Source organism: Aricia agestis, chromosome 1 (assembly GCF_905147365.1).
Source record: "Aricia agestis chromosome 1, ilAriAges1.1, whole genome shotgun sequence".
In the NCBI taxonomy this organism is placed as follows: domain Eukaryota; kingdom Metazoa; phylum Arthropoda; class Insecta; order Lepidoptera; family Lycaenidae; genus Aricia; species Aricia agestis.
Genome location: NC_056406.1, coordinates 19,431,434 through 19,453,382, shown reverse-complemented (window position 1 = coordinate 19,453,382; position 21,949 = coordinate 19,431,434). Strand labels below are relative to the sequence as shown.

General features: G+C 36.9%; 2 protein-coding genes across 3 annotated transcripts; one reads left to right on the top strand and one right to left on the bottom strand.

The window, feature by feature from the left end:
- The first annotated feature begins 216 nt into the window (after positions 1–216).
- Positions 217–2,136, top strand: LOC121740597 (integrator complex subunit 10). Of its 2 annotated transcripts, none has more exons than XM_042133338.1 (2): positions 217–234; positions 362–2,136. In XM_042133338.1, exon 2 carries the CDS (start codon positions 365–367, stop codon positions 2,108–2,110), a length of 1,746 nt encoding a protein of 581 aa, XP_041989272.1. In that variant the 5' UTR covers positions 217–234; positions 362–364; the 3' UTR covers positions 2,111–2,136. The 2 variants fall into 2 exon arrangements, with proteins under 2 accessions (XP_041989272.1, XP_041989266.1); XM_042133332.1 differs by having other exon boundaries at positions 219–234; positions 356–2,136.
- On the bottom strand, positions 2,130–19,088 carry LOC121740586 (transcription initiation factor TFIID subunit 5). The gene is made up of 12 exons (XM_042133322.1): positions 18,907–19,088; positions 18,651–18,836; positions 18,367–18,569; positions 17,636–17,835; positions 17,146–17,347; positions 15,972–16,161; positions 15,533–15,608; positions 14,051–14,188; positions 6,207–6,400; positions 5,788–5,901; positions 3,028–3,208; positions 2,130–2,403 (listed from the first exon to the last, which is right to left on the bottom strand). Exons 1-12 carry the CDS (start codon positions 18,967–18,969, stop codon positions 2,198–2,200), a joined length of 1,953 nt encoding a protein of 650 aa, XP_041989256.1. The 5' UTR covers positions 18,970–19,088; the 3' UTR covers positions 2,130–2,197.
- Positions 19,089–21,949: the final 2,861 nt, after the last annotated feature.

Sequence of the window (21,949 nt, the reverse complement as noted above, 5' to 3'; positions counted from 1 at the left end):
GAATAAGCGCTTTAGGAAACATATTCCCCCTAGTCCTCCTTGTGTGTATAGTATTCTTTGCCCTAGACCCTAGTCTGTCAAAGTCTGTGTTTATGTCAAACATTTGTCAAGTGCTGACTGTAGCTGAGTTTTATTTACGAAAAGAAAATAAATGAAGGAGATCCAACTAAATACGGCAAAGTACACCCCAGTGTCAGTGCCAAATCCCAAAAAAAAAAAAAACGTAACTCGTAAGTCTACAAATATATACTAGTAATCTGTGCTCGTAAGTAAATATATAATTAGCTAGGTAGGTACTGTATTTAAATTACACATTTTTTACATTATAGTGACAATCCACACTTTTGTGTTTTAGGTAAATAATATGCCTGCTATTGAAAATAAAATGATAGACGAAGATGAAGACTATATTATTTCGAGAGCGAAGGAAGCTCAAAAACATAACATATATGCTGCTAAAGCTTGGATGCTTACTGCAAAAACATTATATCCATCTAATTTTAAAATCCAGTTTGAGGCATATATGATGGAAAAACAATCAGGAAATGTTCAAGAAGCCGCTGAGAGTTTCAGTTCACTCGTCATGTCCAGGCAAAATTTACAGAACTTGTTACCTGAAATAACAGCAATAGCGAATGCACTTAAATCAAGTGAACAAAGCTTTTTAGGCCAAATGTTTGATAATATTGCCCCTGATATACAACTTATTATACTTAAAACGAGTGTAGAGAACAGCGATGACACAACTGAACACTGTCGCCTACTGGTTTTATTACTGAAAAAGTTTCCACAGTTGGGGGTGGATAGTCTAGTTAAAACACTTATTAATACTGACAACTTTTTTTATGATAATAGATATGCAAGGCTACTTGTGGTAGAAACTATACCACTGTTGACTTCTCTGGAATCACCTAGGTTATTACAAAGATTACTTGTGAAAGCAATAGATTTTTATAATTCCTACATATATGATGAAACTGAAAATGATATAAAGGATCCATGGCAAAAGTTATATAGTGTATTGGACTTATTAGGCAGGCAATTAGGCTGGGATTCCTATCTAGTTAATTACAGCAATATTCTTAATAAAGATTCTTACTTTCAAAAACTTTTATTACTGAGGAACTGTGAAGACTGTCGTCAACTTTTGTATTGTGGTGTCACCTTTTTTCTTAGGTCGCTGTATGAACGTAATTACATAGAAACACATAAAGGGAACTATATTTTAATAGAGGCATTATCTGACCCAGAAATGCCCCCAACGAAACGCAGGAAAGGAGAAATTGAAGTAACTGGTATTTCTGCTCATCATTTTCAAATGGCTGCCAACTGTTGGGAGCTTTTGCACAGCAATGAAGTTATATCACGAGAGTTTATGAAATTAACATCTCAACTACAAGTGAAGCCATGGTTAGATGGTTTTATTGAAGAACTTGCTTTATATCAAGGAAGATATGATGAAGCAGCACCTAAAGTAGCTGTAAACAATCTTTCTGCATGTGTACTAAAAGCATCTATTTTGTTTTTCCAACAAAACTATACTGGTTGTATCGAGAATATTTTAGCAGCCATACCATTACTTCCAACAGTAGAAGGGAGTATTGAACAAGATCTTATTGTTGGTGGAAAACATAGACATTTGCATTATTTACCAATGACTAAACTTGCAATAATGCATTACTTTTGCACTCTGTTAATTCGTATATTAATGACTACAGGAAACGATACCGATACGACAATTGGCCATGTATTAGTACTGATGCAACTGGGCTGGCCCCAAGAAGAATCAATTTTTCTTAATATAATGGAGTCTATAAAACAAAAAGGGGTTTTTCATTATAATCTATTTGCAGCTTACATTATTCACATTGATATTTTAGAAGAACTTAGTTTCATTTGGAACGAAAAGAATGTTGCACTGGATATACTTCCTAATTCTCAACAACATTTAGGTCAAAGAAGAATAGGTACTAGAGGAGCAGATAAAGGTGTTAAAGAAGACTTTAAACAAGCAATGAAAGCTCAAGTTGCAAGAAGCAATGAATCAATGCTCAACTTGATTATTCAGTTCATTACATCAGAAAGGACATTTTTCCTCCAAGTTGTGTAAATAATATAAGTACATACCAGAATGCAGTAATTATTTTATTTATAGATATTAAGTTTACATTACAATTTATCAATGATACATTCCATTTTAAGAACTTCCTTCATAAGAACCAACAGCAAGCAGAAGATTTCTGCGTGTAAAGTGCAAATTTTTTATAGGGGAGCTTTTTGTGGAAAATGACATCAACAAAAGTTTATCTTCCTTTTGTACAGAATTGTTAGCATTTTCTTCAGCAGTAGACTCATCTGTTACTGCAGCAAAGTCCCAGAGTTTGATAGTGCAGTCTAGTGAGCCTGTGAAACATACATTAGTTGATGTAATGATTATTGTAGAAAGATAATGTTATCATAGGATCAACAACATTGTGTGATGTGTCTGGTAGCTTCCGGAAAAGCTAGCAGATTAAAGAAAATGTTTGTAATTTGGTTAAAGAAAATTTTATTCAGAATATAATTATAAAATACTTTTTTAGGGTTCCGTACCAATAGGGTAAAAACGGGACCCGATTCATGAGACTTCGATATCTGTCTCAAGAACCGCTATAGCTAGAGTTCTAAAATTTTCACAGATTGTGTATATCTGTTGCCGCTATAACAACAAATACTAAAAACAAAATAAAATTAATATTTAAAGGGGGCTCCCATACAACAAACATGATTTTTTTTTACCTTTTTTGCTCGATATCAATAATGGCAACAGGTAGACATTTGATATTTTCACAAAGGCCTTAATTATATTATGTCTACTACAATATTTAAGAATAATATTAAAATAAAATTAAAAAATTAAGGGGGCTCCCATACAAAAACACAATTTTTCGCCTATTTTTCCTCTATAACGGTACGGAACCCTTCGTGCGCGGGTCCGACTCGCACTTGGCCGATTATATGACATTATATCATGTATGAATAACTTACCAGATGACAATATGGTGCCATCACGGCTAAAGGCTAAGGCATGAATGGGTGCCGTATGCATCAATGGTAAATGTGATGTTGGCAAGCCTGTCGATAGATCCCAAACTATTATTTCTCCGTTGCCACCCCCAGACGCTATCCATCTCCCACACACAGAAAATGCTAGGGTAAATGGGGTGGACTGAAAAAGTTTTACAATTTTTATTAATAGCACATTATCTAATTAGCTCTATTAAGGGTGTAGACAGTAATCGAAATATTGTTTTTTTGAGAGTTTGTATTATAGTCACAATAGACATTTAGAGTTACTAAAAATGACATATTTTTACTCATTAAGGTTGGGTTGCACCCATTAAACTTATAATATGCATTATAAGTTTATGGTCCAAACACCCCATATTCTCATACGACATCTGTCAATTTTTCCGGTTATAGTTAAGGTTAAAGTCAAAGTTAGTTGGTGCAACCCAGTCTAAGACTGGGTTGCACCAGAGGCGTGGGTAAAGTTATAGTTAAGGTAAATTTAACTTTAACTTTACCCTTAACTTTGCCCGGAGAAATTGACAGATGACAGCTGATCCAACAAGGTTATACATGCGCGTGGGCGGAGGCGCTGCTGGTAAAGGAGAACTGTCAAAAATTGCGGTTTTTGTATGATGACAGCGTTAGTTCCTTTTTTCGCCACATGCATTTAAAACCTTGTCGAGTTCTATGGTTATAGTTAAATATGGCGTCTTGATGGCGTCCATTTTAAACTTTAACCAAAGATTTGACATTTTGCACTGTAGTCAAAGTTAAAGTTACAGTTAAAGTTAAAGTTAGTTGGTGCAATCCAGTCTTAGACTGGGTTGCACCAGAGGCGTGGGTAAAGTTAAAGTTAAATATGGCGTCCAAACACCCCATATTCTCATACGACATCTGTCAATTTTTCCGGTTATAGTTAAGGTTAAAGTTAGTTGGTGCAACCCAGTCTAAGACTGGATTGCACCAACTAACTTTAACTGTAACTTTGACTACAGTGCAAAATGTCAAATCAGTGGGTAAAGTTAAAAATGGACGCCATTAAGACGCCATATTTAACCATAACCATAGAGCTCGACAAGGTTTTAAATGCATGTAGCGAAAAAAGGGACTAACGCTGTCATCTTTCAAAAACGCCATTTTTTACAGTTTTTACCAGCAGCGCCCCCGCCCACGTGCATTTATAACCTTGTTGGATCAGCTGTCATCAGTCAATTTCTCCGGGCAAAGTTAAGGATATATAACCATAACTTTATCTTTAACTTTAACCACGCCTCTGGTGCAACCCAGTCTAACTTTATAATATTTTTCATTTTATTTCATCATCATATCAGCCTATGGTCGTCCACTTCTGGACATAGGCCCATGGGCGTACCCAGATTCTGGGCCAGGGGGGGGGGGGGGGGGGGGGCAAATTACCCAGGTTCTGGGCCAAGGGGGGGGGAATCAGATTTTTTATAAGCTAGGTGTTTATAAAAAAAAAAAATTTTTTTAGTTGTATTGCAAACAAATGGCAAAAATTCGTTATTTTTATAGATGAAAGTACTTGATAATATACTTAGGCCCGATTCGACCAAACTTGAAGTTACACGAGTATAACTATCATGAGAATAATTTTACTCCTTTAATTTACTCTAGGGTATTATCGTTTAGGGCAGCCCCCCCCCATTATTTAATTAATTATTAATTAAATAAATAATAATTAATTAAATAATTAAATAAATATTAATTAATTAATACGTAATATCACGTGATCGCAAACAGTTATCACAGAATTGAGGTACTATTGACTGGAGAGAGCCTTATATCGGTGTATAAGCGTCAAAAGCGTGTAATGTTATGTGCTACTTACTAGGACACAACAAAAGGAGTCGGTCTGCATATTTCATCTAATAAAAGTGTTAATAAAGGTTTTTAGTAAACATTTAATGCTAGATATTGTTGAGTTTTGTGGTTTAAACCATAAAAATGGTCAAAGAGTGCCTCAAACACGTGGATTTAACATTAAATACGTAAGTTTTGAACAACGTTTTTTGGGCTTTTCAATCGGTATTTTTGTAAGCTAAAAAGATAATTCATAAGTTTATTAATCCTTTATTCGTGCTATATAAGGCATTAGTGCTAAGAATGTCACATCAATTAGATAATAATTTGGCTATAAAAATTGCATAGTTTTTTTACGTGTGTTTACGGATTCTCATCACTTAAACTATAGTTAATCGATATCATGAACTAATTGACTTTCTTTCCTGTATCATAATGTGCTTCGAAATAATCGACAAATAGAAATATTCAAGAAAATAAACGCACACTACTTGTATGAAAATAAGCACAAAATGGCCACGCGATGACGGGCTAAGACTAAATCTATACTATAATACTTTATCTATGCATCACAGAGTGTGACGTCACGATCTCCAAAAAATTGATTGTGACAGTGACATTTCGATGTCAAATCCATACAAAGGATTTTGTTGTTTTGAGGATCGTGAAGTCATAGCGACGCCATAATACATAATATCCATGAATCATGAACTTTAGCGTTTTAGCGGGAAATAAAACGTAATTTAATAAGTGGTTTTTTAAATTTAAATAGGAGTGTATTTATTTTTATATATATTTTTAGGTAAGTTGTAACAAATGTACATCTGTAAAATAAATATATTTCCTAAATATAGTCTACACCCTAGGTGTTGGAGTTCTAATTATTGAGACAATATTGATCAATATTTTTAATACCTTGTGTCCTGTCATGATTCGCACTTGTGTCCCCATTGAACAATCCCAAAGTCTCACCGTACGGTCACTAGAGCCAGTAGCAACGTAATTGGAGTTGGGATGAAACTGAATACACTGAAAAAAGCAGATAATGTTTAATTTGCATACTTGAGAAGACTTACTCTGTCTGTCTGTGTTAAAATTAATTATCTTATGAAGTTTTTTTGTTTCATTCGTATGCAATAGATTTTATAAGAGCCTATGCTATCCCACTGCTAGGCAAAGGGAAAATATGAATATGATATTATTTCGAAATTACTGGTGCAAGTGGGCTTCAATTAAATAGTAGGTATAAGTGGAATTAAGATCTCTTATTAGTGTTAGTCACGCCAAGACGCAAGACAGCGCTGCATATTTTTAAATTAGGTAATGTATAATACATCGACATCTGCCAAGTGTCCGGCGAAGATCCTCAACGGTTGATGATGGTCCGTCGCCCAGAGTCGAGCGGTGCGGTCGTGTCCGCTGGACGCGAAGTAGTGGCCGTGCGGGGACCAGCGCACGTCCCACACCGGCCACACGTGCCCGCGGTAAACAACCAGGCAGGTCCAGCATAGAAGAGACCACAGTCTTACTGAAATTAACGACGAAAACATGAGAGTAAACTATGAATGTCCTAGATGTTGAGGTGATGTAGGAGTTAAGACACTCAAACTGAATAGTATCAGATAAGTTGATTCTATGACGTAGGTTACACGATCAGTTTTTCATCAATCTGATCCATCAGTCTGGTAAAGATTGACGGAAAACTGATCGTCTAATCCACAGATCAATGGTTTGATTTTTTTTTATATGTACTTTTACCATTAGTATAATAAGTTCGCCTTTTGTACATCAATTAGAACTATGTATTAGTCATAGAATTAGTATTTTGATATCGTTGGTATAAGTAATATATTTTATTATTGTATCTTTCGTTTATGCACTATATTTTTGTGTGCAATAAAGAGTTATTATTATTATTATTATTATGACAGACTGATTCGTGTAAACTACGTCATAGGCAGATGGCGGACTTATGTAATTTGGTCGAGTGAGTCGAGTCAAACATTGAGTCAAACCCATCCGACAAGACAGATCACAAATTACATTGAATTGACATAATCCTTGCAAATAACGTAGATCTGTCAACTGCCTATGAATCAATTTCAACCGCAGACTTACATTTTCAAGTTGGCCAACTATATGTATATGTTACACTCAAAGACCGAAATCGCTCAATGAGCAAAAAAATGGCTCACAACGCGTTGTGGTCACAGTGAAACAGCCACGATGCGAAATTCGCGTCGTGGCTCTAATGAAAACGGCCATGACGCGTTCTGGCAATCACAAAAAGACCATAACGCGAAATTCGTGTCGTGATATACTATTCGTTTTTCTTGATTTGTTCTTGATTGATTAATCGTCCATAGGTATGGAAGATTATATTTAAATTACCACGCGTACTACAAAATATTTTCTCTTTTACTAAATCACTGCATAACGTGTTTTTCATTATTATTTGAAAATATGAATAGTTCCATAATGTCCGTGCTAATCAAAGAATTCTATTTAAACTGAAGTAGAAGTGGTGTACTCTAAGAAATGTCATTTGAAAAGCAATCCTAAAACAATACACTCAAAACATTACTCACACACAGAAACTAAAAGTATAGTGGCCAGTGTCAAATACGTGGCGGGAAAACTATGTTCTTGTAACAATTTTCCGTAAGATATTTTAGTATTTCGGAAACAACCACAAAATTTACTTATTTTGCGTACGCTGCCTAAACTATAAAAGATAGAACCATACATGATACGTAGTCAAGTGCGAGATGCCAATATTATTTGTAACAAGAGTGACAAGGATGCAGGCCTATGACATTCGGCCATACCGAACGCAAGCGTAACTCCCCGAAAGATCAAACGCCCGAAAGTACTGACTGCAAAAAAGTCTATTACAAATTAAGATTTTTTTTGTTATTAAGTTTATTGTTTTTTATAATAATATAAATTAAACTTAAACTACAACTGACAATTAACTGGTATTTAATAGTACCTGCAAAGTGCGTGCGAGGGTGAGGTCAGTGTGAAGCGGGAGGGTGGTCGAATGCATTGTATAGGTATAATTATAATATTATGTTACCGTTAGAATGCGGAATACGTTAATGTTCAAATTAACTAGGTAATCTGCAGATTTTCTGATACCATTCGGTAAAGTGTGAAATTTAAATCAAAAAACCAATTTTTTTGTACTTTACCTAGTTAGTTTGCATAGTAACAAATGGTACATCGTTGAATTGCGGAAGACAGTGAACTAAACACTTTTGTTACGCTCCTTCGCTGGGACTGCACCCCTCTGTTCCTATGTTCGACTATTTGGTCCGTTATATTTTATCAGTGGAGTAACATTAACAGCAACAACATTGAAGTTAATATTGAATATTTTATCCTTTGTTTATTTTTTTATTATTATGGTGCTTTTGTTTATTTTATCCTTTGTTTATTTTTTTCTTATTATGGTGCTTCGGCTATATAACCATGGCCAGTGTCAAATACGTGGCGGGAAAACTATGTTCTTGTAACAATTTTCCGTAAGATATTTTAGTATTTCGGAAACAACCACAAAATTTACTTATTTTGCGTACGCTGCCTAAACTATAAAAGATAGAACCATACATGATACAATGTTCTAAGTAAATGTAGATCTTATAAGTATCTAGAAAAATGTCTGCGACCCTCTATACCTATCTATGTCAAGTAAGGCACAACAACCATTGTTTTATTTAAAAATCTTGATTGTTTTTGCTAATAATCCTTGTCAAAATAAATTATTTCATCACTAAGTACATTTTAGGTAGATAATATTTGGTCTTTGAGTGATTAATATTGCGAAATTAAAATATTACGATAGTGGGCGTCACCAAGGCGAAGGTGCGCGTGCGGGAGGAAAACATTCTGTGCAGTGTGCACTGTTCCGGAGTACTATCCATACTAATATTATAAATGCGAAAGTATCTCTGTCTGTCTGTCTGTCTCGCTTTCACGCCAAAACTACTGAACCGATTGCGATGAAATTTTGTACATAGTTATTCTAGAGTCTGAGAAAGGACATAGGCTACATTTTGATGTGGGAAAATATCTTATTTCCATGAAAATATCGATGAAAATTAATTCGCATTGCGCGTGGGCAGCGCTCATCCCGGGGATCCTGGGTTCGAGTCCCGCAGGCGGAACAAAAAGTTTTCAATATTCCTGGGTCTTGGATGTGTATTAAAATAAAATTTCAAAAATCTTAAATATATTATAAAAAATTCAGAAATATATCGATGCAATGAACATTTTAGTTCTAATACGATTCAACAGATGGCGTTTTATTTTTTACTTCATTGTAACATAGAATTAATCATACTTATTAGTTATTATGTTTTTGTTTATAGTTTTTAATACGTTAGAATATTATGTTTAATAATATTATCATCCATACTAATATTATAAATGCGAAAGTATCTCTGTCTGTCTGTCAAAAAATCCAGAAATATATCGATGCAATGAACATTTTAGTTCTAATACGATTCAACAGATGGCGTTTTATTTTTTACTTCATTGTAACATAGAACTAATCATACTTATTAGTTACTAGCTGTTGCCCGCGACTTCGTCCGCGTGGACTTCAGTTTATAGCGCGCGATGTCAACAAAATTGGTGTCAAAAGCTTTTATAAAAAACCCTGGTACCCCTTAAATCAATACAGCTGTGCAGTGTGCACACAATAAGTATTTCATTTTTTTATATTAAACTTTATATTTTATGCCAAAATTGAAAGCTTATTTAGCCCTCCAATTACACAACTTTACCCATAAACTATTTATCATTGATTTAAGGTTACGTCACTGCACAGATAAAGTACTGAGTTATTTAATACCGTAGAATAGATATAACAATCGAAAAAAATGTAAGATGATACCACGTTTTATAGAAAGACTTTTGAGCAAGCGTCAGCGCGATGTAGAAGACGCACGGCGCCATCTATTATGAATTGTTGGAACTAACTTAATTTGAACAAATTTACGCATTTTCACCCCCTTACAACCCTTTTTTCCAGTAAAAATGTAGCCTATGTCCTTTCTCAGGCTTTAGACTATCTGTATACAAAATTTCATTACAATCGGTTCGGTAGTTTTGGCGTTTGGCGTGAAAGCGAGACTGACAGACAGACAGACAGAGATACTTTCGCATTTATAATATTAGTATAGATTATGTGCACACTGCACAGCTGTTTTTGGGTATTTTGATTAATTAAGGGCCGCGCTACACCGGAATGGCAGCGGCGAGGCGAGCACTTTCAGCGCTGCCATTCCAATGTAGCGCGGCCCTAAGAGGGGTACCACTTACCAGGGTTTTAAAAAGTTTTTAAATTTGACACAAATTTTGTTGACACCGCGCGCTATAAACAGCTAAAGTCCACGCGGACGAAGTCGCGGGCAACAGCTAGTTATAATATATTCTGTGGCACTGTGCAGCCTGCGTATAATGCGGGCGCCAGACATGTGATCAAATACGCAAATCCGCCAAGTGTGGCACTGACATTTGCCTATTTTGTGCAAAGTTATTGCTGGCATTTTTCTATTTGTGCAAAGTTTGACAAATTTTTAACAGCAGTTTAGCAAATTTTGTATGAGTCGTGTTGGCAACACTGATTATCATATATATTGGATCCGAGATCATTGAGTCAATGATATTGGATAATGTAATATAGACATATGATTCATTTCTTCCTTGATAATAGATTTTTGACATTTGCTGAGAGATTGGATCCAATACGGTCATAGAAATAGGTGTTGCCAGTTATTTAATATAAAAAAGAGTTTTTAATTTCTTGTTCGTTAATATGTTTCGAATAATGTAATGTAATTATTTTTCTAATTATATACTTGGATAATCTTGCTGAAATAACAAAAAACAAGCCATATTAAAAATGACGATATCTTTTGACAAATCGAACTCTCTGAGATCTAGTAACCCTGACGTCAATACCTGTCAGCGTTAGCGCTCTCCATTGGCTATTGAAACCACATATGACGTAAAATAGGATCAATGAAATATGATAATGTAATATGCAGATATGATCAAATGATCATATATATTGGATCCTATATATGATCATAGAAATGATCCAATATAAATGATAATGTAATACCCCCTAATAATGACTGCGTCGTCGATGTTAGTGTCGGAGTCTGTAAATTGACATGGCAATCATTTTGCTGACCGAGTCTTTCCTGGATATGGCTTTTGCAGCAGGCGGAGCCGCGGGCGACCGCTATAATGAATATAAATCAAAACTACTGTATCGATTTCAATCATTTTTTCAGTGGCTATCCGCTATTTATATTTTATACCCGTGCGAAGCCGGGGCGGGTCACTCTTAGAGAACTCTTAGAGAGACCAACCGGTCCTCTAAACTGGTGACCCGACGTGATTTGAACACGCAACCTTCTGCTAGAAGAAACTCTACTGGAAGAAACTCTGCTACTCTGCCCGAAGAATCTCTGCACAACAAACTTCTGCCGGCGAAACGCTGCTCGACGAAACGCTGCACCACCATAAATCACTGCCCGAAATCCTACTGAAGAAAAATGGAACCCAGAGGCGAATCCCTGCCCGAAACCTCGGCACTCACCAGCAACCCGGCGACGTCACCGTCATCGCAGGAAATCGCCGGCATTGCCCTATCAATGCGAATTCCGCCATTCTGGAGGGACAAACCCAGGCTCTGGTTTGTAACGTTCGAAGCAGCCACTAGCAGCCTACAGAAGAACCAAAGCCAGCTCTCCCAAATGGTCATCGCTCGTCTGGAGAAAGAAGATATAGAACAAATCGCCGACCTGCTATACAACCCGCCGGAGAAGAACGAGTATCAAGCACTGAAGGACCGGCTCATCTCCGCATACGAAGAATCCGACAGTCGGCAATTCCAAACGCTGCTGTCGGACATGGAATTGGGAGATCAAAAACCGTCACAACTACTACGACGAATGCGAAAACTGGCTCGCAACAAGGCCCCCGATTCCACTCTTCAACTCATGTGGGCCAATCTCCTCCCTACAAATATTCGCTCCGTCCTGGCCGTCAGCAAAACATTCAAGACGAAGACTACACTCGACGAGCAAGCTGCGCTGGCCGACAAAATAATGGAGCAGTCACATGTAAATACTGTAAATAGCATCTCATCAACTCATCGTGTAAATAGCTCCGCATCAACTTCATCAAACATCGAGTGCCTCCTAATCGAAGAAATCCGCAAACTATCGCTAGAGGTCGTCGAACTAAAAAAACAACAGTTCAATAACAATTATAGAAGAGAACACTATCGACGCTCAAGACACAGATCATCATCAAGATTCCGACAGCGGTCAACATCGCGTCCACGGTCTACATCACCATCGCTTTTCTGCTACTACCACAGCAAATTCGGGAAAGAAGCGCGAAAATGTACACAACCATGTACATACAACACATCGGAAAACTAGACCGAACGTTGGCAGCGGCGGAATCCGGCGTTCACAACAAACAATACCGCCTATTCGTCACGGACAAGACGACGAGTCTCACTTTTTTGGTAGACACGGGTGCCAATATATCCGTCATACCAAAAAAGAAAGGCTCCAGCCGCTACCTTTCCAACTCTACGCCGCCAACAACACCGTCATACCGATATACGGCGAGAAGACACTTGAACTCAAGATCGGACTTCGCCGACCGTACAAATGGAAGTTTATTGTCGCAGCAGTCTCAAAGCCAATCCTCGGTGCCGACTTCCTGCAACATCACGAACTCATCGTCGACCTGAAAAATAGAAGACTCATCGACGAGAGAACCAGTCTACATATTAACGCTCCCGGACGCTACACGGACATTACCTATTGTCCGTAGTGTCGACAGCACGCAGGCGTACCACGACATACTAGAAGACTTCCCCGGCATCACACGATTGACAGCGATGAACATCACGTCGGAGTCACCAATGTGGGATATGCGTGGCTGCCACAAAGGAAGATCTTCCGACCGAGCGAGGTGTTATGCTCGGTCAGGCCGGAACCCACGTGATATATTTCAGCATAGCTGGGCATTAACTCGTTAATCCGTTAATCGTCAATTAACGAAGTTAACATTTTGATTAACGGATTATCTTTTAAGTTAACTTTTAAAAATATTAACGGACTCGTTAACTTCCGTTAATATGCAGAAGTCCGTTAATCGTTACTCCAATGCCAACTATTTACCGCACGGCACCGCAGCGCGGCGCGAAAAAAGGTTCAGACAGTTAGTATGAAACGACAAGTGCCGGGCGGGCGGGCAGCGCGGCGCCGCGGCAGGGCAACAGTGAGTGAAACAAAAACAATACATTTTCAGGCGCGTGCGAGTGAGAAGAGATTTGTTTCGTTTTATCATTTCATTACTCAGCGCCGTGCTTATACAGTGAAGAGTGATTTGTTTATTGTATAAATCATTTGCATGTTGACCAGGCGCGGTCGCAGCCTGAAATTTTGGAGGGGGTCACTCACTAGTCACTACACTAAAAATTTATCGCTGTAGGATAACTAGAAATTTCCTTTTATTATTTGGCAAGATTTTGAGATTTTTCAATTTGACCTTAGATTTGGGGGGGGGGGGGGGGCATGTCCCCTGGGCCCCCCCCCCCCCCCACTTCGGACCGCGCCTGATGTTGACAAAGAAGAGTGCAGTGTAATTTAGTTCGGTAGAATACAATAATTATAAAAATATTTTGTTTTGTCCCTAACCTGTAATTCACTTCCAGAACCTAAACCAACAGGTTTTGTATATTATGTACACTAACGCAATTATATAAATCATAACAAGGCCAACAAGGCCATATTACACATATTAACGATTAACGTTAACTTGCGTTAATTCGTCCGTAATGTAACGCTTTAACGTTTAACGAAGCTAACTTTTTTCTTAACGGATTAACGATTAACGAAGTTAACTATTTGATTATCGGTGCCCAGCTATGTATTTCAGCTGTCGTATATATACCGACGCGCACAGAAAACTTCGATAGCGTGATGCAGGAATGTTAGGCGAATTGTGGGTACCACCACAACTTATTTTTATTACACCCTGTATATAAATCCGGGCCCTACTTATGAGACACTTCTTTGTTCTCAATTTTCCTTATTCCTTATATATAAAATTACTATTATAACATTTTATAACTTACTAGTAGAATCTTCAGAGCAAGACAATAGCATTGTTCTATATGGATCAAACCCGACTTTAAACACAGGGCCTGCATGTCCATAAAGCGTCCGGCAAGTGTCTCTGTCCTTTTCCTCCATCATACGTACGAGAACATCACCTGCAAAAATAATCAAACTGACTCTCGTACGCTTTATCTGCATGCATAGCTTGACCACCATTAAAATGTAGTTAAAAAATACATTTTAATCTATACCTACTAATATTCAGTGCCGTAAATAGCCATTTTTGCGCCCTGTGCGAGTGCGCCCTTGTTTTTTTTTTAGATACCTAAGTATTATAGGTACCCAGAGCAATTATGCTATGTATAGGCCTGTTTTATTTCATGGGTGATAAAATAAAACATGGTGTTGACTGTTGGTAGACCAATTATTATAATATACTAAAATTTTGGAAAACAAACTTGTTTTAAAGAACTGATATGGGCAAACAAGCAGGCGAGCCGTCTGATATTAAGAGGATACACCAGGGGAGAGAGACATTGAAAATAGGTATTTGAAAATGTATTGCTGTCTCACCAATCTCAAGTCTCCCACCGTAGAGCGCGATAGAGACAACACGACAAAAGTTCTAATAAAAGAACAGAAAATCTTCGATTCGTTGTCCGCTGATTCCTTCTCCAAAACTTAACCGATTTAAGTAATTTTTTCATTAAGAATTAAAGCAAGGCTTGAGCTGTGCTCTTATGTTTTATTTTTTTTGTATATTCTAGTCAGTTTTGTTTTCTGGGTGTTTGAACACAGAGGAAAATCTGGCCATTTTTTTGGGTTTTTGGACGTTCTTATCTTTTTTTTAAATTAAATTATGAAAAAAAAGAAAACAGGGACATGCTAATAGTGGCCATAGATATTCAGGAAAAAAATCATAACTCTACCGGCATTATCCAGGGAGGAAACAGGGGACAGCGTTTGTATGGAAAAACGGCGGTGTGGAATCCTCTTAAGTAGGCCTTTCAACTGTTATACCACCCACACTGTGCAGCACTAGGGGCGCAGTGGGAACTTATCAGGAGCAAAGCGAAAAAATAATAGTCCTGTCTGGTCTGGCGATTTTTGCGCCCCCCCAGAGTCTACGCCCTGTGCCTGGGCACCGCCCTATTTACGGCACTGCTAATATTATAAATGCGAAAGTGTGACTAACATTCTAAATGCGAAAACGTGTAACAGACAGACATTTATATTTACTCTGATACCTCTTCACGGCCAAACCGCTGAACAGATTTTGCTGAAATTTGGTATGAAGATACTTTGAGTCCCGGGAACAAATATATATACTTTTTATACATATACAATATACATAATATGTACAGTTCCCGCGATAGACGAATTTTGGCGCAACTTTTTCCAAAATATCTTCACATTGAGTTATTTAATATTTAATTCATCAATGTATTACAGGTTTTAATTTATATGAAATCAAACATTATTAAAACTAAAGTTTATACCTGCTTCCCTATCAATGTCCTGTAGCTTTTCAGCTGATTTCATGCCCCGAAGTCTTACTGTTGTGAGAGTCCAAATCTATAATCAAAAGTTGGAACATGTGAAACCTTTATAAATTACATATTTATAGCTTTTATCGCGGGCTTTGAGAGCGGCGAGCGAATCAAGAAATTCCGTAACGAAAATAAACCTAACATCCCCGGTCAGTAACACACGGTCGGTGCGGCGTTGCTCTGCATCGTCTAACGTCGTTTCAGTTCGGAACGGTGTTTGTGTGCGTGCGACTAGACGTATATACGTCTAGTCGCGAAGTCTAATGAGGATTATAATTGCAATACCACGGCAGTCCCGAGTGCCAGACGTATTTTTTTTAGCATAAAACCTTTAAGATAAATTAAGTAATTTGGCAGTATGCAAATTATAAAGAACTACGTTAACTACCTTAATTGTAGAATTGTTGAATCCAACAGCTAACAATGTAGAATCATCGCATATGTCGGCACAGATAGCTGTGTGGCCACTGTTCAAAAGGGTATAGAAACAAATTGAAGGTAAACTTTCTGGTCCCAGTTGCACTCTTTTAGAAGCTTCTCTCAGAGCTCTCCCCTTTTCAATTTTATCATTTTCTTTTCTAAAACGAGAAAAAAAACTTATTTTTAACCGACTTCAAAAAATGAGGTTATCAATTCGACCAGTATGTATACATACATACGGGTCTAATTGATAACCTCTTCCTTGATATACGAAAACTAGGCAGTTCTAGAAATATTACATATAATATTTCCAGAACTGCCTAGTTTTCGTATATGTTAGTCTGTATTAGCGTCTGTTTTTATGTTTGTGTACGCATATCTCCATAACTACAAATCCGATTTAAGTGTTTTTTTTTTTTTGTTGTACTAGGTATTGTTCCACTTAGGGAATACTGCAAGTTTCATCAAAATCGGTTCAGTAGTTTATGATATAGGGAATTTTATTTTCTTAGTGCCTGTCCAGATGAGGCGTTTTACGCACGAAGTCCACACGCGCGTTTCAATTTCTATTAGGGTGAAGCCAAACGAGCGTAATTTGTGAGTTGTGAGTCGCAGAATTTCGGCTGGCAGAAATTCTGCTGCATTCAGTTTCATACAAAAGTCCTGTTTGATTCACACGAGCGTAATTTTGTGACTCATGATTTATATGAAAAGATATTTACGCGACCGAAATTCTGCGACTGTGAGGCAAGAGATAAATTACGCTCGTTTGGCTTCACCCTAAATTACGTACAATTTGTAGTCGGTTTTATCTTTTTACTATTATCATTAGTTGCATTAAGTATTGATAAAAATAAAACATTATCATAATATCTTTATGTGTAAATAACTTGCAATCCATACTTTCATACTAATATTATAACTGCGAAAGTGTGTCTGTCTGTCCGTCTGTTACCTCTTTACGCTTAAACCGCTGAACCGATTTGGCTGAAATTTCGTATGGAGATACTTTGAGCCCCGGGAAAGGACATAGGATACTTTTTATCCCGAAAAATTGTACGATTCCCGCGCGATAAACAAATTTTGGCGCAACGGAGTTGCGGGCGTCATCTAGTTAAAAAATAAACAAGAGAAGCTCTTACAATTCAGGTAAAGGAATTCTATCATTAGGCGGGGCATTGGGGTCAGATTTGGGTTTTTTCATAAATATATTGTCTCTTTTAGCCTTTTTCTTTTTTGGTTTGTCGGGTGTTTCTTCCACTTCCTCTTCATCTTCTATTGGTGGTGGAAGGACTTGAATATCTGGTTCTTTCAGTAGGCCATAAAAAACTTTACTTCGGTTTTCTGTGGAAAATTAATTTTATTTTATAATCTATATTTCGATAAAAACCTAAAATATTAATTTTAAGAAAAAAATGTACCAATAATTTATATATAAAAATGGATTTTCAAATGTGTTAGTCGCGCTAAAACTCGAAAACGACTGGACGTATTGGGCTGAATTTAGTCTTAAAATATTCTTAGAAATCCAGGAAAGGTTTTAAAGTGACACGAAGTTCACCGGAACAGCTAGTAAAGTATATAATATTTATGTATAAAATATACAATAATTTGTTTATAAAGTAACAATACCATTTCTTCCTGCTTCTCCCAACAAACCCCCAGCAGTGGCCCGTACTTGCGACTGTGTACGTCCGGGACCATCATGAACTTCAATCTGTATATTATTGTTTATGATGTTAATGAGAACAGGTGAACTTTTTTGCTCATGTAGGTATCTTTTCAATAGTGTTGATGCATCTCTGGACAGTTGGACTTCAAATTTGTTTGTACTGCAATTATTAGAAAAGAAATGGTAATAAATTTAGCCTTGATTAATAAATTGCTGGGTATTTATTAAGCATACAATAATATACAATAGTATAAACGCTAGGTAGCATACATCACATTGTCTAATCCCATGCTAAGTAAAAACTTGTGTTATGGCAATCAGACAATGGATGCACGCCAAACAATTTTATCCTAATATAATATATTATTATTTACACATTTACACACACAATCACACTACAGTTTATCACGTTAAGTCTCTTTCGGCAACGTGATGCATGCTTTGTTTGGGAGCCTCCCCCGGAACCTCCGGTAAACTACACCGAAGGGCCAGAACTCCTCCACCTTGAAGATGGATAAAACTAGTTCCTTAAATAGTCTTTCTTCCTTAATTGGAGAAATAATTATGCACTTTAATGTGGTAAAAATATTTATAGACTGTGCAAGCCTTATAAGGTAGCCTTACCTGCAGTATAACTCAACTGTAATATAACAATATTTAATTTAAGTAGTTAGGAGACATAATACCAAACCTATATATTTCTGCAAGTTCATTTCCCTTTATTTGGTCTTTACTTTTGACAATGGCCAATTTTTTTAAGTCTTCCTGATAATAGTCCTCCTGATCAGGCCCAAACTTCTCTATAAATTTTAGGGCATGTTCTGTGTGGTCATACAGTATTAAAATGAGATACATATGCACAAATACTGGATAAAGCAGTGTTGATAGTTCATACTGCAACAAGTATAAAATATGTTATGACTTAATAAATGATAGGCTACAGGACAGAACTATTGCTAATAATGGCATACATACCTTGTATACGTCCAAGGAGTTTTCTATGAACTTTTTTAGGCTGTCATATGCGAATTCATAGCTGTAAGGATCACTTTCAGCATGATGTGTGGATAGTATGGTGGCTAGTTCGACCTCCGGTAAGTCCAAGTTTTCGTATTCCACATCTCCTAAATTAGCCTCTTTCCTTAAAATTTCTTCTGTTCCCTAGAAATATTTTATATTGGTTGTTTATATGCAGTTAAATAAACAATGTTTTCAAATAAACTTATCTCACTTTTAGGTCATATTTTCTTAGTAGTTGCAAGACTGCAAGAAGTGGAGTTGATTTATCTCCCATATTGGCAGAAAGTGATAATTAATAGTGTTTCAACAAATAAGGATTAAATTGAAATTAAATTATCGTATTTTAAACAAAAAATAAAACTCGAAAAAGAACGCTATCCCTAAATCGCTGCTGTCAATTCATCTTCACCGTGATCCGTCATCAGGGTGACCATATTTAAATTACAGATCCTACCAAACTTTGGTCAAAAAACTGCCAAAGCCTGTAGTAAAAATGCCCAAATACTGCCATCTTTAATTACTGTTGTTTTAAAGTAAGAAAAGTAAAAAACACATAATATTTTGCATTTTTTATAAGATTAAACATTCGCATCGTCTTCTTCCATTTCTTCATCTTTAAGGTAAGACAGCACTAGGCGTAACTGAACTGACGCGTCATTTTTGGGTATACCGCACTTGAACTGCAGTGGCGCTACGAAAATATATTCAGTATCTAGGCAACCTCTGCTCTGAGCAAAATGAACGACGAAATGGATACGATTATTATTTCCTTATTGTGCGAAGAGCAAGAACAGGCCATGGACATGGACATTCCTCGTCCATGGACATTTTAACTGATTATAGCGCTTTCAACCAGCTGACTGACTATGAAAATGAAGTTTGTCAAACCGCACTGCGCGGCAAAGGAACTACACGTCGCGACAAGTCGCGACACTTTTGGTCAGTTGATCAACTTTGCCGCGCAGTTCAGTTGCAGTGCAGTTCAGTTATCGCATAGTGCGTGTTGTCTCATATAATTTCATACAAAGAATATTTTGACGCGTCGTGTCGCGCAGTTCCGCTGCAGTTCAGTTACGCCTAGTGCGGTCTTACCTTTATACATAGATTTGTTCATGCGATTCAAAATTTATTTTGTAGGTTTGAAGGAAAATTTGCAATCACTATGCTCAGCAACATGTTTGTTTATAAAATCGGCCAAGTGCGAGTCGGGCTCGCTCACGAAGGGTTCCGTACCGTAACAGAGAGAAATCAGAAAGTACTTAGGCAAAAAAATGTGTTTTTTTAAGGGATAAAATATTTATTTTATTAAAACTTTATTATTATTAATAATTAAATTGCAAATATAATTAAGGATTTTGTGAAAATTTAAACCACCTTACTAATAAACGCTGTATAAGCTTTGAATAGTTATACAGTGTTTTGTCTTCTTCAATCCAATTAAAAATGTCACTTGTGTGACAGGAACAAAACACTGTATTCATAGCTTATATTTATTAGTAAGGGGGTATGTGTTTAGCTGTTGCCATTATTGATTACGACCAAAAAATGACGTTTGTTGTATGGGAGCCCCCTTGAATATTAATTTTATTTTGATTTTAGTATTTGTTGCTTGGTTTAGCGGCACCGGAAATACACAATCTGTGAAAATTTCAGAACTCTAGCTATAGCGGTTCTTGAGATACAGCCTGGAGACAGACAGACGGACAGACAGGTGGACAGAGAGACATTGAAGTCTCATGAACAGGGTCCCGTTTTTACCCTTTGGGTACGGAACCCTAAAAACGGTTCCGAGTTTTTGTATTTATTTTGGGAGAACATTCTTTCGCATGAAGCGTTGATAAGCATAACAATCCCTTTGAAACATTTAAAATTATTCTGTCTAGTGTCTATTAGAATTTCGCCTTTTGCTTATTGCACCCCAAAAATTATCTACACTTAAAACAGAATTTGAAAAAAAGAAAAACCTGCCAAGTTTTTAAAACGTCAACCGATCATGCCACAGGCCAAAATAAGACGCCAATCCTGCCAAAATGGCAGGAACCTGCCACATATGGTCACCCCACCGTCATCCGAATGACAATTGACAATTGACATTTGACTTTTTTTTTAATTCGTCCTGGTCGGGACAGGCAAAGGGAGCGTTGCCCATACAGCCATACAGGTGACAATTGACATTGACAAATGACAGTTGATTTTTTTAGGTACGGTAATAGGCTGCGAACCATTGTAAAAGACAGGAAAACACTGCCTGCCTGCCTCTATATATATACATATAATTATATTTTTATTCTTTACTGTTGTCCGCAACTTCGTCCGCGTGAATGTACGTTATTAAAATCGAGATTTGGAAAATTGAACATCCATCTACGACTATTTTAGTTGGATCTATATTACACACAAAATTGTTAATTTACTTACATCAAAGACCCAGGAAACTTGAACCTCAGATACTTATCGTTTTGAAAAATCCTTTCTTTGAAGACCGCTTGGCGTGGACAGGGGATGGGGGCCATAGTAGGTATAGCTAAATTAATATTGGAATTTGTTGTGGACTGTTGCCAATAATAATAATTGTGACAAAAACGCTTGAAGGCACGGATTAGGTTCTTATAGCGCTGTCTACGGTATCACCGTAGTTAGCGACATCAGATTTACATTGTAGGTTGTCTAGCATTGTAGTTATTTCGTCTTGGCAGAAAAAACTCTCCCAGAGAACATGATGATAGGTTTATTCAAACACACTGCCTTCGGTCGTACATATTCTACCATTTCTACCTATGTGCTCGACTGATGCTAGTGACTTAGATCCGTAATGTTTGATTTTAAAATTTCCATGGCCGGTAACGAATTGAGATACGCAGTGGTCAATATCCATTATCCATCCAGGATAATCGTTTACGAATATTAGGAAAAGTTTTAAAGATCGACCTTTGCTAGAATTGGTGATCACTTTGGTTGACGTTGTTAATTTCGAGGAGTTCCTTCAATAACATTACTTATCAAGTCATCGTTTTTAGGGTTCCTACCCAAAGGGTAAAAACGGGACCCTATTACTAAGACTCCGTTGTCTATCTCCAGGCTGTATCTCAAGAACCACTATAGTTAGAGTTCTGAAATTTTTACAGATTGTATATCTATTGCCGCTATAACAAAAAATACTGAAAATAAAATAAATAATTAAGGGGGGCTCCCATACAACAAACATGATTTGTTTGTTGTATGGGATTTTGGCCTTTTTTGCTCGATATCAATAA

Bases quoted from the DNA above. Each gene is read 5' to 3' on its own strand.
- LOC121740597 (XM_042133338.1), top strand. From the start codon at position 365: ATGCCTGCTATTGAAAATAAAATGATAGACGAAGATGAAGACTATATT.
- LOC121740586 (XM_042133322.1), bottom strand. From the start codon at position 18,969: ATGGGAGATAAATCAACTCCACTTCTTGCAGTCTTGCAACTACTAAGA. The intron at 17,348-17,635 runs GTATTGTTACTT...AATTTTCCACAG, and splicing joins GGGAGAAGCAGGAAGAAATG to AAAACCGAAGTAAAGTTTTT. The intron at 14,189-15,532 runs GTATAAACTTTA...TTATTTTTGCAG, and splicing joins GGACATTGATAGGGAAGCAG to GTGATGTTCTCGTACGTATG.